The following is an 18,389-nucleotide window of genomic DNA, read 5'->3' on the forward strand; positions in this document are numbered from 1 at the left end:
CTGGCAGACGTTTCAGGACATTAAAGGCCAGAACAAACAGACTGAAGAACAGCTTCTATGCAATAAGCCATAATTGCACTAAACAATGTTTGACTGAAGTGACGTGTTGTTTGTGGATGATATTCATTTTATTTATTTTTGCACTTTAGTGTACTTTACAGCTTTTATTCTATTGTGTTCTTCTTTTATGCCTTTTTATGGCACCTAAAGGAGGTCGCACCTTTCAGTTTCATTGTACTTGTTGCAGTGACAACACATTCATTCATTGTATTTTGTTGAAATGTTTTCTGGTGCAAGTTAATGCACTGGGACCGTGGGGGTGGAGTTAAAACAGACAGAGAGGGTCTAGCAAAGTATACTATTAGGCTGCATCACAGGAATTGTGGGACCCTGATGGGACTAAAAGTCAGAAATATTGTTTAGTACAGGAAATGTACTGAAACTCAAAATACTAATGCAGCACAGTACGCTGTGTAAACATGCAAACAGTGAGAAGCATTTTTAATGTTAGATGTGGTCATGGAATCATTTCAGCTGCTTAACATAGTGTTTGGCCTGAATACTAAATATAAAAAAGTGACCAAATACCCTGCAGGGGCCTAAAAACCCCGGTTCACTGCACATGTGCACCGCTTAATCTCAATAACAACTGAAATAATAAGGCTTTAAGGTAGTTTTAAGATCTTTATCACTTCAGCTGACATACAGAGTACATTCCTAAACAAATCTGTGTTTAATCAAATGACCACTCAAGTGTCACTCTGCAAAAATGGACGTTTCTGAGCCTGTAGGCAAAATCTAGGGAAGGTGACAGTCAACATCACAGTGTCAACCCCCCCCCTCCCCCCGAACACAGGTTTATGCAAGTATTATTTACTACTATTGCTGCCAGATGAATGTGATGGTGTAATAGAGGGTACAGTTACAAGTACAATGTGTCTGACTGAGTATAACCTGAGTAACGCCATATGATGCTCTACTGATGTGCATCCCCACATCACGTCTGTACGACAGCTTAAAATCAATATTTAGATGGTTCGTGAAGTTAACACATGGTTTCTGTGGGGGTGGGGTGGGGGGGTGAGTAGAGGAACAGCTAGTTGTTCTGCTGAGTGAGGAGCAGATATCAGACATGTTCTTCCTATCCTGACCAGCAGGGGGCAGCAGAGGGCAGCAGAGGGCGCTATATAGCCACACAGAGAAACTAACAGCAGAAGAAGAAATGCGGAAGTGTGTGCGACATCCATGGGTGTAAACAATCGAGTCACCCAAGCAGTGTTACGAATATAATCCTCTATTTGACTTGTAATTCCTTAAGTAACGATGTTTTAAGGTGACATTTAAGGTGATATGTTTGATTTAAATTGAGATGTAACCTACGCGGATCGATAACAGCTGGTTTGTTATCATTTCGTACTAAACCGGTTTGTAACTTGTGTTTATCTCTGTCAGACGTCCCAGATGTGTGAAGCACGGCTGTGTGTTTGCTGTGTGTGAGCTGTGAGCGGCCACCATGCCTTACCTGGGCAGCGAGGACACGGTGAGGGAGCTGCGGAGGGCTCTGTCCAACCCCAGCGTCCAGTCCGACCAGCTGCGCTACAGGAACATCATCCTCAAAGTCATCAGGTGGGAGAGAGACAGACAGGCAGTGGTCACACACACACACACACCACACACACTACACACACAGAGACACACACACACACACACACACACACACACACACACCACACACTACACACACAGAGACACACACACCACACACACCACTGAGGGCTGACTTTGATGGATGCTTTTCGCCCCAAAGCTCCTTTTATTCACAAGGTATGAGCTGCAGTCACTTTTTGGGAAGTGGAAAACCACCTTCTATGGGTTGCATTGGCCCTTTAAATGTATTTCTACAGGTAAAACTTACTGAGAAGGATATCATCTGTTAAAGTTTCCCTCATGAATGAAATCAAGTCATTTTGAGGTCTAAACAACCTTTCAGTAATCTATTAGGGGCTGCGATCACTCTCTGACAGTGGAAACTGACTTTTTTTGGCCCTTTTTAAAGGTATTTCTGCATTCATAAGGAACTGTGTGCGTCATCATATGTCAAATCCAACCCTCGTGGATGAAAGCAAGTCATTTTACAGCAGAAACAACATTTCAGTGACAAGGGAGGCTCTGCAGTCATTTCTTTGCAGTGGAAAGCTGCCTTGTATGGGCTGAAGTTAATGACTACTGCTGCTTTAATCAGGACTGGAGTGGTTAGAATCAAGGACACAGAGCAGGTAAAACAATGCAGCGTCATAAGGATCCGAAATCCTATAATTTATTTGTGTGAAAAATAGCCTGAACCACCCATAAGGTTTCTAATATAAACAAGGATATTAGACATTATCTAACAAACTCATAGGAAACTGTGCTGTACTGTTTATAATCTATAATCACATGAATATTTAGCCTGATCACACTGTAAACTGTAAATACTTGTGATTAGCCGATCATAAGAAACACTGAGGTTCCACAGACAGACTTTTGCTGTCATGACTGTTGATCTGGATAAAGCAGCTGTGAGACTTTAGAAACTGGGCAATGCACCTTTAAGGCTGCACAGTCACTTTTATGTTCAATCAATGATCCTCGGAGCAAAATGTTGCTGTCGGGCTCCTGCTTAAATGATTAGAACCTCCTCTAACGTGTACTGTCTAGTACAACAACTGTAATCCTTCCTCTGAATGTTTCCTTTTTGCCTGCAGCATCATAAATGTCTGACTCTTCTCAGGTTTATCCAGGACCAGTCTGGGCTCTCATCCACGTTTTGTTCACCTCATCACATTTCCCTCCCTCCTCCTGTGTGTGTCTCAGGGCGATGTCACAGGGTGTGGATGTATCAGGCCTGTTCAGTGAGATGGTGAAAGCGTGTGCCACGGTAGACATCGTCCAGAAGAAACTGGTCTACGTCTTCCTGTGCTCCTATGCCGCTTTAAACCCAGAGCTGTCCCTGCTAGTCATCAACACGCTGAGGAAGGACTGTCAGGATCCGAACCCCATGGTCCGCAGCCTGGCTCTGAGGAACATGACCAACCTCAGGTGAGGTGCTCTCACGTGCTCCTTGGCCTCTGACTGCTGGAATCATGAGGTTTTTGACCGTCTGTGCTCCCCAGGTTGCCCAGTCTGGTTGAGTATGTGGAGCAGCCTCTGACGGCAGGACTGAGGGACCGAGCGGCTTGCGTGCGGCGGGTGGCCGTACTCGGCTGGGCCAAGCTACACAATCTCCAACCCAACTCTGACATAGGTAGGGTGGATGGGTGGCTTCCCCTGACCCTTTCCTGTGGGTCTTCCTCTCAAGTCCTTTCCATTTCCTAACGGTACATTTCAAAGTAAATGAGGGCACAAAATGAAAATGGAAATAAGAAAACGATGCCATGTTTTTGGCTGTGCTGAGTGCCTCCTTCTGAGCCTCGAGCATAACCTGTCCGGCTTGTCTTCGCAACAGAGAGTTCTGTAGACAGTGTCCGTAATCATCATTCAACATGGAACATTGTGGAGAGAAGTCCATCAGTGTTTGGTTTGGTTTTTGTTCCCAGAAACCTCTTACGGATAAATGTCCCCATTTGGTTCAAATCACACTATTCATCACGGCTTTGGTGACAAACGTGAAGAACGAGAGGCACCGCTGCAGACTGACCCAGTCTGTCCATGATTCTGTGCACGTTCCAACAAAGTTTTATAGATTGAAGAGACGATTCCTTCTGTTGATTCCTTCTTAATTAAATCCATATTTGCAGAAGTAATAGGTAACCTCTCATTAAAAATACTTGCAGCCTGTACAGCAGGGTGTAACTGTAAATGGAGAACAAAAAGAATTGGATGACAATTTATGTTTCCCTGAAATCCTGAAAGCTACTTAAACTCATCTCTAATGCCTCCTCAGCTATTTCTAATCATGAAGGTGAGATAGAATATTATCCTCCAGACTTCAAGAAGCAGTCATAATAAACTGTTTTAGCATGCCACTTAGATTTCCCCTGATATATATATTTTCTAGTTTCTCTAGTTTTGAATTGTATAAGCTACAGAGAACAGAGAGGCCTGGAAACAAAATGTCACTCAGTGGAAGAGGGTACACGCTGACCAGATGAAGATCCAAGTGGGATCGAAACATTGTCAGTAATAACAACATGTCTGTGGCGTGGAGGGAGTGTGCAGCCGTGGAGGTGAGATTGAGGAAAGATTTTAACTTTTAAGACTAAAAAGAAACTGTGCTGCGACTGAACTCATACACAGAGACCTCTAGTGGGACGTGATGCAGCAGCTGGGTTTAAAGCACAGCTGCACAGGACACCGTTTAAAACCTGTTTTAAACCTTAAACCACAGCCCCCTTATATCTGTCCAGCCTTTACAGTATAGTCCAGTTTTTATTATGTGTTTTTATCTGATTCACTGGGAACAAGAATGATCCCACATCAAGGAAAAGAGAACATTATTTTCTTTCTGAATGCTGTTTTTATTGTTTTTAGCAAAGCAAACACAGAAAACAGCTGTTTACACATGAGACAATACAGAACATAGAATTGTAAGAGCCAATATTTGGTGCATGATACAACACAAAGTTTTAAAGGCAACCAGATTTTATAGAACTTACCCTCCTGTCCTTTTTTCTAAGTGCATAATTGCTTCTTTGTGTGGGTCGAAGTGTTCCCTGCTTCCTGTTACGCAGAATGAATTGGCATTGCAGCAGACTGGCAGATGTTTCTTTGTTCCCCCACCTCAGTTATTACTGAGTCATACATGCCTGAGTACATTTTCATGCTCTTTGCTTCTGAATCCACATCAGGTCCACAGACCTCTTGTCTGTGATTCTTCCAGATGCTGCAGTGGTGAATGAGCTGTACGGCCTGCTGAGGGACCCAGACCCGGTGGTGATGGTGAACTGCCTCCGAGCTCTGGAGGAGATCCTAAAGGAGGAAGGAGGAGTCGCTATAAACAAACCCATCACCCATCACCTCCTCAACAGGTTGGCTCAGAGTTAGAACACCAGAGGGCCGTGCTACTAAATGAAAACTGTCAAAACAAGGACGTCTGGTTAGTCTGGGACCAGAGGGATTAAGTCACCACTGTTTTTGTTTTCACACAGCGTCTGACTAGAGCCTTAATCTGCAGTGCTGAGCCCGCTCTCTCTCTCTACGTGTAACCATCAGCCATTCATCTGCAAACAGTTAATCAAATGAGCATTGCCAAATTGCTTCCTGATAGATTTCTCTCTAAGCCAGTGTTACCAGGAAAGCATTACAGGCAGGGAGAGCTTTCTGGATACTTTACGCTGAATCACTGCAGGCTGGACATCTCCAGGAGATTTTGTTTCTGTCCTTTGGGACATATTTTGTCTCCATTAGTCTCAGAGGAAACACTTTCTCACACTGGATTTTAAAATAAACATAAAGCAAAGTTGAGGCTGATGGGAATGTCATTACTACAAATAATTTTTATTACATTTCCAGTGAAAACCATAGAGAAGACAAGAAGGAACAAAAGAGCTCCACTGTATAAATGTGAATACAATGGCTGCACAACCCACATACCAGAAACACTAGAGGCTGTAATGGCAGCAAAATAGATGTATGGAGGCAAAATAAGTAATACAGTCGACCAGAGACCAAACAGAACAAAAAGGAAAAAAGAAATAAGGGTTGGGTGGGCAGGTCAAAGATGTGGAAGGCTGTTGATCTAAAGTATTAGGATCAAAGACCTTAGCATAATAATCTAAAAAAAAGAGTGCCAGGTTTAAATAAATGTATTTGTTGATGTCTGGATACTCCAATATTGCAATAATAGCATCCAAGTCAACCTTTTTTTTCATATATAGGAGAATGTGTTAAAAAGGCGGTGAAGTACCTTGAACTGTAACAGTCCAACACAAATTGAGATGTATGTATTCTTTTAATATTATTTCCTCAGAGGGTTCTGTGTCCCTGTCCTCCTCCCACTGTGCTTTCAGATGTTGGTGGGAATAACCCTCCATATTTTGGATAGTACAGATAAGGCTTAGACACACATCAAATGGGCAAATGGCAGGAGGTTTAGATGGAAATGTTGAGAAATGTGTGAGAGTGAAATCACAGATTTGTGCTAAATTAAACTCTTTTACAACATAATGAATAAACCTGACGATGGCGCCAGTCAGATGATCATAAAGTGATGATGATTCATCCTGACGTGAATGTCTTCACCAAATGTCATAGTTGTTGAGACATTTCACTCAAAGTTAATATAAAGTAACCTGCTATAAACTGTGACCTATAACCTAACGTAAGCTTTGCATGATATTTATTTAACTTCTCTTTGAGTGATCCTGTTTATGGTCATTTCCAGCAAAGTACAACAACCTACAGAGCAGTGACGGTTTGCAAATAACCTTCTAAAGAGTCCAAATGCGAGCGATTCCTACGGACTGACACATGGCAGAGAAGATAGTTATTCTCATGGATGTCCTAACGTACGAAATTCCACTTCAGTCCGTCTTTTAGTGTAGTAGTGACTGACACTGCCATCTGTAGAGCCACCAGCATCTCTAAAAGGCTCAGTCATTTAGTTAATGGTTCATTTGTTTGGGACTATTTTCTGCTGTGGATTAATCCATATTTGGTGCTCTCATGAGTATTTGGGGCAGAAGGACGGTGTATGTGGGATCATGGTAATGAAGTCAGGTGCTTAATGGTTCTTAGATGACAATGGAGCTCTGATTGTTAGTAAGAAACATTCATTGTTGATGTAGCCTGTTTAAGCTCAACACTAGAGCACACTACACAACACATGCTTTCCATGTTGTGAGGTCGAAGTCTAGTGTGTCTGTGTCTAAGTCTGTGTGTGTGTGTGTCCAGGTTGAAGGAGACTGATGTTTGGGGTCAGTGTGAGGTGCTGAGGATCCTCCAGCGCTATCGACCTCAGTCAGAGGATGAGCTTTTTGACATTCTGTCCCTGCTGGATGCCTCCCTGGTCAGCCCCCACCCCCCAGTCATGGCCGCTACCCTCAGCCTCTTCCTCAGCCTCTGCTCCAGCATGCCAGCCGTCGGTCTGGCGGCCCTGGAGCGAGTGCGTGGACCCCTGCTGGCTGCCTGTGGGAGCACCTCCAGAGAGCTGAGGTTCACCGCCCTCTGTCACATACAGGTCAGTGGGAATGATTCAGGTCTGGGGGGGGGGTCAGTCAACTGACGAGTCTACAGTTGCTACAGTGAAAACTGAAAGAATAGCAAACTTTTTAAGTACTTTACACAACAGTAATGCAAAGGTGAAAACAAATCTCTCAGAAAAACATGATAGATACAAGCAGCATTGAACAGGACGTCACACCCCATTTGCTACTCGGGATACGAGGGTCAGTCGACATGCCTTTCAATTTTCAGAACTGTTGGACACTCCCTGAATGAGATGAGTATCATTTCCCATGTCCACTATAATTAGCTGCAGAAGACACACGTAATAAACGGCATGGGGCTGTGCGTCATGCCAACACCAAACCATGTAAGTTTCACACTCGTCAGATGATCTTTGTCTCATGAGGCCGACTCTCTTTTGTCTTTCGCTGGTTTTAAGACCATGACTCAGTAATGTAGGTTCTGTTCAGGCCTGGACTCTAATCCGGCATGTGAAAAGGCATAAATGTGTTTAACAGGCGTCTGTGAAGCTTCTACAACCTTAGAAGAGACAGAGGTTTATATCCATCAGCAAGGCAGAGCTGCCTTCTACTGCCTGATGGAAAAACGGGCCGAATGTTCTCCCTCCATGAAGCAGGGTGGAGGACCACATCCAGGGAAGCTCAAGAAATTCACAGTTTGGCATCGCAAAGATGTTTAAGGTTAAAATCAATAGAATTGAGGCGGCTGTAGTTAATCTGCTCGGAGCAGCTCATACAACCATGTTTAGTGAAGCGTACTGGGACGGCTGCTTGGTTACGTTTTGTAAGGGAGCCCACTAACTCCACCCGAGAGCAAGAACCACATCACAGTCTAAGGTCACACCACACGTTTTACCCCCCTGATGCCTGTGCTGAATCTGAACCCAGCCCCTCAAAATATTGTACATTTACGTACAGTTTCAAAGTGGGGCCGTGGCTTGTTGAAGTCACACACATTCAATTTCACCACTGTGCTGCATGCAAAGTTTAGCATGTTCTTTAAAATGAGAGCGTGAAGATCCAAGCATGTGTGTTCTGAATGTAGTGTGTGTGTGAGGGGGCGTGATGAAGCCGGCTTACCACGCCCAAGCTTATTCACTGCAGAACTTTGTGTGTGCCAATGTTCATGATTTTTTTGATCATCCTAAGCCCCTCAGAAATGCAACCTAGCAGGAGAAAAATAACAATAATCTTTACTAAAACAATAGGTTCCTCACATTTTGTGCCAGGGAACCGTTTCGGCTCCCGGCACTGACGAGTTTGGGCCCTAACAAATACCTGAGTAAGAAAATCTAACGATGCCTGCCACAACCTCCCAATGTTGACTGTCAGATAAGACAAAGAAATGCTATTGCAGGGTGGTCACACCAAATACTGATTTGATTTAGTTTTCTTTTATTAATTTTAATAAAAATTAATACAATTTTATATTTTTGAAAGCATCCGTACTTTACAGCATTTCTTTTAAATCACGAAAATAATTTTAAAAATAAAAATATATATATATTTATACATATATATGTGTGTGTGTGTGCATATATATGTATATATATTTATATATGTGTGTATATGTATATATGTATATATTTAAGATGATTTTCATGATTTATAAAGGATTTGAATGCTTCCACTATCGGCATGATTTGCTATATAGAAATAACAGACCATAGTATGCCGTAATTTACGGATCAGACTTGAGTGTTCAGTTGTTCAGTTATATAATTATTAAAGTGTATTGACTCTAAATGCCTTGTAAAGACGTCAGATGAAATGGCATCACTCATTATTGAAAGGCAACATAAAATAGTTGGAGGCTGCTTTAAAAACAGTGTGAGCACAAACTCATATCACATATCAGCCTCTGTACCTCAGATGTCAGTGTGTATCTATTATTGATAGCTTCCCCCGTATCCTGTAGCTGGAAACGGTTACTGTATATTGTATTATTGTATTGATTATCATCGGTGCTGTGTCCCACGAGTGCCGTTTTCTGTTTTCTTTTCTGTGTTTCATCAGCTGATTAGTGTCTTCGTCAGTGGAAATCTCCTGTCAGATGTGTGGGTGGTCACAGTTTGAGAAATTAAATTGTGCTGTTGTTTTTCTAGCTGCTGTTGCGTTCTCTCCCTGGCCTGATGGGGGCGCACTACAAACGATTCTTCTGTGGCTACGCCGAGCCAGCCTACATCAAGCAGAGGAAGATGCAGGTGATGCCTGTTCTTAGTCACATTAGATTTTTAGATAGATGTTTGGGTTATGTACTCTCATCACAGCTATTCTGCAATTTGCTGTCTTAGTGAATGAAGTCAGTAAATATCCCACCAAATTTTACTTGGTCACTTTGCTGCTGTGAGTATGACAATAAAAGTCTGTTCTGGTTGCCAAGCAAACTCTGCTACAGTGAATAACGTCCCTGTCGAACTATTCCTGCAACTTTATGGAGCCAATATCGTCAGCAAATTTGGGAGCTATGCACGTCACAGGGGAAATTTGCATGCGGACAGTAGCCACAGCAAACTAATACTTCCCTCAGTTAATGTGGAAATGGAGACAGCAGCTGGTTCAAGAGTTCAAAAGTTTAGAAAGTTATGACAGACGAGTGGTTCAAACTGTTCTAGAGACTAAAAGTCAGGATAGATCTGCATCAGCTGCCTCAGTGTTGACAGATTCCCCAACTTAATGAGCTAAATCACCTTTTAACATGAGATCCACAGTCACTACTTACAGTAATGGTAAAACTGCTGCTGCTGTGTTTGCAGGTGCTGGTGGAGCTGGTGAATGACGAGAATGTCGCCATGTTACTGGATGAGCTGAAAGGATACTGCACTGATGTCAACACTGACACCGCCCAGGCTGCAATCTCAGCTATAGGTACACACACACACACACACACACACACACACACACACACACTCATACTATTATTTGGCAGTAGATTGTATGACCATGCACCCGCTCTCTTGTTTACTATGTCTTCATTACAAGACAGAATCGATATCCTGTATTCTTCTAGTTTCTAGCTTTTGTTCACACAGATAGGAAGGCTACTTTTTATTCTCTCCTATTACCTCGATTTTACACTTTACTCCCAAACACCAGCAAACTGGCAAATAATGAGTCGGACTACATTTTCATAGAGAGCAATATGACCTGCCAGTGTTTATTCCAAACAGATACACTTCCCTGTAATGCCATTGTCCACATTGTCCTCATCACACGTGCTGAACAGGAAGTAGAGGACAATATGGAAATCATTCAGCACCCTTAAAAAAAAAAAACTTTCTCAATAATATCCTGTGTCATGCGGATTTGGCGCAGGTCGTATTGGACGTAGCTACAGCGACAGATGTCTAGAGATCCTCACTGGACTGCTGGGGCTCAAACAGGAGCACATCACTTCTGGTAAATCTCCATTCACACTGCATGCAGTCTGTAGTCTGTCAGCACGCGGCTGCTCTTGTCCAAGCGACTGTCAGACAAAATAGCAACTTCATCATTCTGTCAGTTGCTGGCACCCTTTTTCCAATGTACTCTTATCCCACATAATCTCTATCTGTCTCCCCCCACCACTCCTCAGCGGTGGTGCAGACAATGCGGGACCTGGTCTGGGTGTGTCCTCAGTGTAGCAGCACAGTGTGTTTGGCTCTCGAGGGCTGCGAGGAGACGCTGCAGGACAGCCAGGTCAGACCCAAGCTCACACCGCTGCCACGAATATGTCACCATGTCCTTAAACATTCACTCACTCTGATGAACAACATCCAGGCCACTGTTGATTTATGTAACAGTAAGCAGACATTGGGTTTATTGATAACAGCCTTATTGCTCATCAGTTTTTGATCCAAACACGTCCAGGTTTGAAGCATGTTTATTCTCCCCTGTACAACCCTTCTTGTGACTCCTGCTTTGTGTTATGTTAATGACTTCTGTTAGCATGTCCCCTCCTATTATTGTATATATTGCAGTGAGGAGGGAGACACACCTTTGCAAAGACTGTTTGATAAATACACCACCTGTCTGGTGCAGAAAGCATCAAGTATTAGTAGGTGACACTGAGCCATACACTCATCTGAATTATTCTGACGTTGTCATTTTAGCATATATGAAATAATGTGCATTGCATTGTGGGATTTTAAGTGGAATCTTCCATTGTGTGTGGGTTTTTGAGGGCACTTTACCACATCATTTGTATGTTTCACTTTCAGAAATCTGACGCTCAGATGGCATGGTGGGTACACTGTTGCATATTTAGTCAAGAATATTCCACACTATGAAGAAGTTAACATGGAAACAGCAGTTAATGTTGTAGGTGGTGAAGGTGGAACTAATTTTAACTGCTTTGTATGCTGTTGGGTAGTGTAAGCTATAGCGATGCATCATATTGGCAAATTCTTCATCAGGAGAGTAACTAGTAACTAAAGCTGTCAAATAAATTAAAAAGTAGAATAAAGCATAAAATGTAATTACACATGTACAATACAAGCACCACCGGCAGAGGTTCGAGAAGGCTGTCCTTCAACAGGACAGCTGAAGGTTAAACCGCCTGTTTCAACAGGCTGTTTGAGAAATCTGTTGACGTCCTGCCAGCTCCTTGTCTGTGGCAGGATTAGATTTTAGCACTGTGATGATACTGTGATAAAGTTTACAGGCTGATGGGTGCGTTTCTATACAACTGAGTTTCACCTTTTTCTTCCTCTGGTACTTGCTTACTTTCCGCCCCTGGGCCGGTGCCCGGTATGCTTGTTTGGTAATCCATCCATGATTGTGTGCACTTAAGCACTCAAGTCGTGCTGTCTGATTATTTGTTTGATCAATTTCATGTTTGGCAGCCTGCAGGGCAGGGTACACAAGAGGGCATAAAAAGTTATGAAAAATAATTTCTCCACGCTTGATGAGCTGCTTTATCATTTTACTACTAGTCCCACTTTTTTTGTGAGATAATCCTTCCACATTTTCTACATTTACTTCCATCAGGTGCCACATGTTTGAAGTATAGCCATTCTTTTGAATGTTTTGGTGGCATCTTGGCACGCTGAAGACTGTATGGGTTGAGGCTGGTGTTTCGATACTACATGGTACCAGGTTATTCCAGTTGAGTACCAATATCCAGGCCTAGCAGGCTACTGAGCAACTGAGACAAAAGAGCTAGCTTGTGTTAGCTGTAACACCATAGCACCAAGCATATTCTTTCTTCCTCCGCTGCTCGCCATGCCTCTGCATGACCTTTCCAACACATTTTCATAAGAAAAAATCAGAGAGAAACCAGACTAAGGCCTGTCCACACATGCACAGGTAACATACCTGTTAATACACATTACCTGTGTGTGTGTGTGGGTGTGAGAAAACAAACATTTTCTACCACTTTTTACTTGTCTTTTGCTTTCGTTTCACTGCCTCAGTCTGCAGTGGTTTTAAGAAGCGATCAGATTCTTTTCTCAAGTAAAAGTAAAAGTCCTGCAGTTACGCCGATAAAAGTATCAGCCAGGAACCATCAACACCACCCATGTTGGACCTGCTGTAGATCAGTCATGCTGTGAGTTTTTGTCAAAATAACAGGTTGCAGTTTAGAATAAATGAACAACTTATCTCCGGTTACTCTTCACAATGGATTTGGTGCCTGTAAAAAAAAAATGAATGGCAGCCAATGCCTTTAAGCAAGTCACTGTGGTGGGGCTGTTTCTGCAAGCGTAGCATCTTTACACTCAGCATTTCTCACTAAACCTCATTGTGTATGTCTGTGAGGCCTAATAAATATGTTGGATGCATTTCCTTCCTCATAAGAAAAATGCAAAGATGATTTTTGATTTTGAGCCAACATTGTTATGTGCCATGCTTAGCAGTCTTCTGTTGGTGCCGATCAAAATAACAGCATGAAACCATCAGCGTGACCACGCTTCATCTGTCACGTCGCCCATGTCACCACACACTCTGCTAATGGTCAACAACTCCACAGGATACCTTGAGCAGATCAGCCAGAGTAACTCGGTACATTTCAATGGGTGCCATGGGCCTTCCCATCTAGTCTAAATCCTCTGCTCATTCTCCCCATCGTCCAGCAGGGCAGGCAGGCCTTGCTGTGGCTCCTGGGTGTGTACGGGGAGCGGGTCTCCAGTGCCCCCTACACGTTGGAGGTGTTCATTGATGGAGTGAGGAGCGAGGGCTCTCCGGGAGTCAAGATGGAGCTGCTGACGACCACCATGAGGCTGTTTTTGTGCCGGCCTGCTGAGACACAAGACATGCTTGGAAGACTGCTGCAGTACTGCATAGGTGTGTGTGTGTGTGTGTTAGAGTGTGTGTGTGCTGTTGTTTTTGTGCCTTTGTGTAAAAGAGATGACATTGTCCACATCAACACTTGTGTTTTCTAGAGGAGGAGACAGACATGTGTGTGCGTGACCAGGCCCTTCTCTACTACCGCCTGTTGCATTGTGGGATAGAAGAGACACGAAAAGTCCTCCAGGGTCGGAGGTCAGACCCGTCCCTGGGCGTTCTGATTGGTCGCCCCGCGGAGCCCATCAGCCAGTGGGCATGCAGCTTTAACACTATGGAGCCTCTGAGGCAGGGCGCCGTAGAGACGGAGTCGGCCAGCAGAGGAAGCCCTGAACACGTCACCTTTGACCCCAAGGCCAACACCGACCTGTCAGACACACTGACCTGTAGCCAAGTGGAGAACGTCCACTCAGGTGAGTCAAGACATTTGAGTCTTTCTTTATCTTCTGAAGAAAACATTGTTATGTTTTCCCCCAACATCCTTATCAAGCTTAATCATGTTACCACGAGATGTTCTGTTCCCTCACCTGTCTGCGTCTTCCTCTTACCAGTAATGTAGAACAGCTGTCTCATGTGTTAAATGTTAAATGTTTTTATTCTTTCTTATGCAGATATATACCTGATTGGATTTTGCAGAACAAGGCCTTAGACGTGCATTTCTGTCTTGTCACAGTCGGCGAGTTTTGTGAAAATATTGAGAGGGAAAAGGTCCAGTTTGATGCCACCTATGATACAATAGTAGAGGTATCAGGTTAGCGTCAGGGGGAAACTTCCTCAGCCTACTAAAGACTGCACAGTGACACAATTCTTAGACCAGCAGATGCCTGTGTATTACCCTCCCCTCTGGACCCACAGCTGTGCCCTTCCCAGCATCCCTTTGGCCTGAGCAGAGCCGAGCTCCGACTGTAGTCATAGCCAGTGACGAGAGCTCCAGTGGGCATGGCCTCTGCTCAGGCTACGGCCGTCACTGTAGGTGTGGCTGTGGTTATATTGCTGTTGCTATGACTGTGGTTTTATTGCTGTGGTTTTATGTGCGGCTAATGGCTAACTGTGACTGTCGCAGTAGCTGGGACTGTGATTGGTTGGCTAACTCTTTACAGCACCCAAGATAGTTATCTGACTACGTGGTCAACTTGAAGGTTTTAACCACACCTCCCTTTGGTTTGAGCGTCCTATGAACGCATAAAGGCTGATTTTCTTAGCATAATGCTTGGTTATACAACACATAGATGATATCACACTTAATAATGCAATCCAGTAGAACTGTTCTGCCATAAAGTCTACTGTTAAGATGCTTAACTATCTTCAAAGGTGCGATGATTATTTTACCACCGTCATGCACAGAAAGGGCAAATAAATAGATAGACAAGGAGCCCTCTATAATACCCTATAGCATCAGTAATAAACATATCACTGTATTCCAAGTAACAGCGGTATGATTTTTAGACCTGCTCTCTGAAGGCACAGGTCTGGAAGGCGGTCTGCCTGTGGTCTTAGTGTTTGAACAGAGGAGATGGTGGTGCCATGCAGTCTGGTTTTTCCTGCCTCACAGAACAGAACAGAACAGAACATGACTAATGTACTTGCAGGAGACTATTAAGGATGTTAAACAATGAATCCCACTGATTCACTGGCTTCTTAGTGAGCGGCTGGAATTTCTCTTTTTCATAACCTGTTTTTTGCCTGTTGCAACAAAACAAGCTTCACCTACTGGAATGTCAGCACTGACGAGTATGTGAACACCGTGAAAGGACTGAAGCTACAGAACAAGCAAAGCCAAAAAAAAAAAGTTACTGAATTGTAAAAGTAATTTGAATGATGTCTTGTTGCTATGCAGTTAGTACTGTGCCTTCCTTTTCCAGACATACAGCACAGTGCCTTCACAAAGTTCACTGATTGTGTTAGAAATGTCATTTGAAGTGGTTTCATTTTACTTTTTTTTGCCACTGATGCCCCACAATAACCCAGAATTACAAAACAAAAATGTATTGTAGACTGTGTTGCAAATGTGTTTCCTGAAGCTGGCTATGCAGAAAGGTTGGCGCTGTGTCTCTGTCAGATGAATGAAAGTGGTGCGGACTGAAGGATTCCTAATTTAAAAGTGTGGAGTTTTTAAAAGTGTAATGACATAACATCCTTACGTATGATGGCAGAGCACATGCATATGAACGTACACACTTGTTTGTGATGATGACATAGCAACAGTGATCATAGTTAGCTATGCAGGAATTAGTCCACTTGTAGTAATAGTCTGTGTTTCATTGTCGTCATCTGTTGTTGCTCACTGCATTAAGACAACTCAGCGTTCATGGTCAATATAGTATGAGGTATTTATTGCTTCACTTGACGGCATCTATAACACAATATGTTTGCAGTGACTTAATGAAGCTTACTCATCTGTACTTTGATACTACTGAGAGGGCCACGATTTAAATGGGCACCGATGGATCAAGCTTACTTACTAAATTGTGTTATTTGGGTCAAAGACTGACTTTTCTCCTCTAGGTTAAGGTCCATTTCTGGGAATGCAGTGCCATTTTCAATCAGAAATCTTCTCCTCTGGCACTCATCCTAAATCCTTATCTCCCTTCCACTTCAACCTTTTCCTCCCTCTCTCTGTCTGTCATTTGGCTCCCTGCTGCTTCATCCTCATTATCTGTCTCTGCTTCCCTTTCCTCACTCCGTGTGCCCTCCCCTCCTTCCTATCTTTGTCCTTCCCTGTCCCCTCCAGGCTCAGACGGTGCCAATCGGTGTGCAGACTTCTCCGCTGATATCCTGGCTTCCAGCGTCGTAGTCCCCCTCAGTTTGTCCCTCTCCCCGGCTCTCGGCCCAGAGCAGTTTGAGCGCCTGTGGCTGCCGCGACAGGTTCTGCATGCTGAGCAAGGTAATTAAATGGAAAGAGATTCTTTAATACCGAAAGCTTCCTCTTTCTGGGAGGAGGCTGACGGGAACAAAATGCCAAGAAACCTGTAAAACCAGTGTGAAATGTCCAGTAGTGGAATGTATCTAAGTTAGTTAAGTACAAATTAGAGGGAGCACTTGCTACTGTATTGTACTCGTTCATGCTAGTTTTCCTTCTACTTTATTTCATCTGTCTGCCATCAGTTTGTTTGACTTTCTCCTTGTTCTGTTGCGGCAAGGTGCTGAGAAAAAAGAAGGAGAGGAGGGTTACGTGTGCTTGGAAGAATGCGTCCAATGCCCTGCGATACCTCACTGTTCGCCACAGAGCCTTCAGGCTGCGATGCAGCTGGTCAACATCCAGACGCTGGCCTTCACGCCGCCGCACACACTCCCCTGGAGGGTCTACCTGTACACACACACACGGCGTGCACGCTCCGGCGACACACCCCACAGCACGCTCATACTAGGGGAGCTGTTGTACACTGGAAAGGCAGACATGAAGAAGGGTATGGCTGACGGAGCGGTGGCAGTGGAAGAGGGAGAGGAAGCCTCAGCTGGCGGGCCGAGTGGGAGAGAGTCGCTGGGAGAAGATGGAGAGAAGGAAGTAAAAGTGACTCTGAAGCAGCAGCCAAGAGATGACAAAGCTCTGAAGGAGTTCTTCTCCATCCTCACCACCATACTGCACACGCTGTCCTCTGACAGAAATTAGATGTGCTTTCCACACACACACACACACATCATTATACTTGTACTGTGTGTCCTTACAAAGATGCTCACTTGACTGCACTCATGCCCCAACCCAACGTGTGAAATAACCCATTACAGGAAACCACACTCATGACATACACAGACAGGTGTGTGCGTTTGTGGGGTAAAGCCACTTGCATCAGAAATAACGGATGTGAGTTACAGACGTAAAAATTCATTGAACAAAACCACGTTGAGTAGGGAATAAACTTCAGCTGAAGGATGTTAATCTTCTCAGTTTGCTGTTTTTTCCTCAGTGGTTTGGCCTGATGGGAGGGATGATAATATTAACCCTCCTGTCGTGTTCGTTTCTCCCCCCTTACTTTAGTGTTCCCGGTCTGGTTTAACTGCTCTTACATGAACACAAAAAGCATTAATCATCATCAAATTTTATTCAACACCTTTTTAAGGTGTAAACAGTGTCTCAGACTAGTGGTTAACATGAATAACTGCTGTGAATATACAGAGAATAGACACTGAAAATGTATCGCTGAATTAACATTTATTGTAAAAAAACTAAATCAAAACCGAGACTGAACATCAGAACATCAACATGAATAGTCACTGTGTGTGTGTGTGTGTGTGTGTGTGTGTGTGTGTGTGTGTGTGTGTGTGTGTGTGTGTAGAGGGGGGGTGTGGTTGTGTGTGTGTGTGTGTGTAGAGGGGTGTGTGTGGTTGTGTGTGTGTGTGGTTGTGTGTAGAGGGGGTTGTGTGGTTGTGTGTGTGTGTGTGTATAGGGGTTGTGTGGTTGTATGTATGTGTGTGTGTATGGGGCTGGTTTCAATCTGAGGAATAGACATAATCTAGTGTTTCCCATTCATTTTCAATGAAATGATCAGCAATTTTATACGTGCAAATGTCTGGTGTGGAGGATATCATAAGACCTTGAGGCACTCAGATTTAAAACACAATATTTATGCTTGATTAAAGTTGTAAATCGGTCAGATTTGACCCGACAGGAGGGTTAAACACGTGGCCCAGATGGAGGTAACCCACTTTACTCGTTTGCAAGATGCAGAGCCGGACAGGGGCCCTGAGACCCAGAGGGTTCCTGGACAGTGTCTGGATGTCTTCTGTTTACCTTCACTGTTGGATTATGTGTGTGTGCTTTGGAGGCTGGTACGATAACAGCCGGATGAGGGTAAATGCAAACAAACGCATTGACTGAGTTGAAGTAATAAAATCACGTGGATCAGTCCTGGATTACTGTGAGAGTGTGTGTGTGTGTTTTAATGGTAGTGGTAGTAGTCCCTCTGCAGAGTTCACACTGGGAGTATAGTCCCGCCGGCGGCTGGATACCGGCGGACAGTGACGACA

At 43.8% G+C, this 18,389-nt stretch overlaps 1 protein-coding gene across 2 annotated transcripts; it reads left to right on the forward strand.

The window, feature by feature from the left end:
- The first annotated feature begins 1,505 nt into the window (after positions 1-1,505).
- ap4b1 (adaptor related protein complex 4 subunit beta 1) lies at positions 1,506-18,284 on the forward strand. 2 transcript variants are annotated; one of them, XM_070840396.1, is made up of 13 exons: positions 1,506-1,626; positions 2,854-3,078; positions 3,153-3,283; positions 4,859-5,006; positions 6,871-7,156; positions 9,269-9,367; positions 9,920-10,031; positions 10,479-10,562; positions 10,738-10,841; positions 13,214-13,424; positions 13,523-13,837; positions 16,156-16,308; positions 16,565-18,284. In XM_070840396.1, exons 1-13 carry the CDS (start codon positions 1,514-1,516, stop codon positions 17,032-17,034), a joined length of 2,451 nt encoding a protein of 816 aa, XP_070696497.1. In that variant the 5' UTR covers positions 1,506-1,513; the 3' UTR covers positions 17,035-18,284. The 2 variants fall into 2 exon arrangements, with proteins under 2 accessions (XP_070696497.1, XP_070696498.1); XM_070840397.1 differs by having other exon boundaries at positions 13,217-13,424.
- Positions 18,285-18,389: the final 105 nt, after the last annotated feature.

Source organism: Pempheris klunzingeri, chromosome 11, assembly GCF_042242105.1.
Source record: "Pempheris klunzingeri isolate RE-2024b chromosome 11, fPemKlu1.hap1, whole genome shotgun sequence".
Taxonomy (NCBI): domain Eukaryota; kingdom Metazoa; phylum Chordata; class Actinopteri; order Acropomatiformes; family Pempheridae; genus Pempheris; species Pempheris klunzingeri.

Excerpts from the sequence above, each read along its gene's own strand:
- ap4b1 (XM_070840396.1), top strand. The coding sequence starts at position 1,514 with ATGCCTTACCTGGGCAGCGAGGACACGGTGAGGGAGCTGCGGAGGGCT. Across the intron at positions 1,627-2,853 it reads ATCATCCTCAAAGTCATCAG|GGCGATGTCACAGGGTGTGG; the intron begins GTGGGAGAGAGA and ends TGTGTGTCTCAG. Across the intron at positions 10,032-10,478 it reads GGCTGCAATCTCAGCTATAG|GTCGTATTGGACGTAGCTAC; the intron begins GTACACACACAC and ends GATTTGGCGCAG.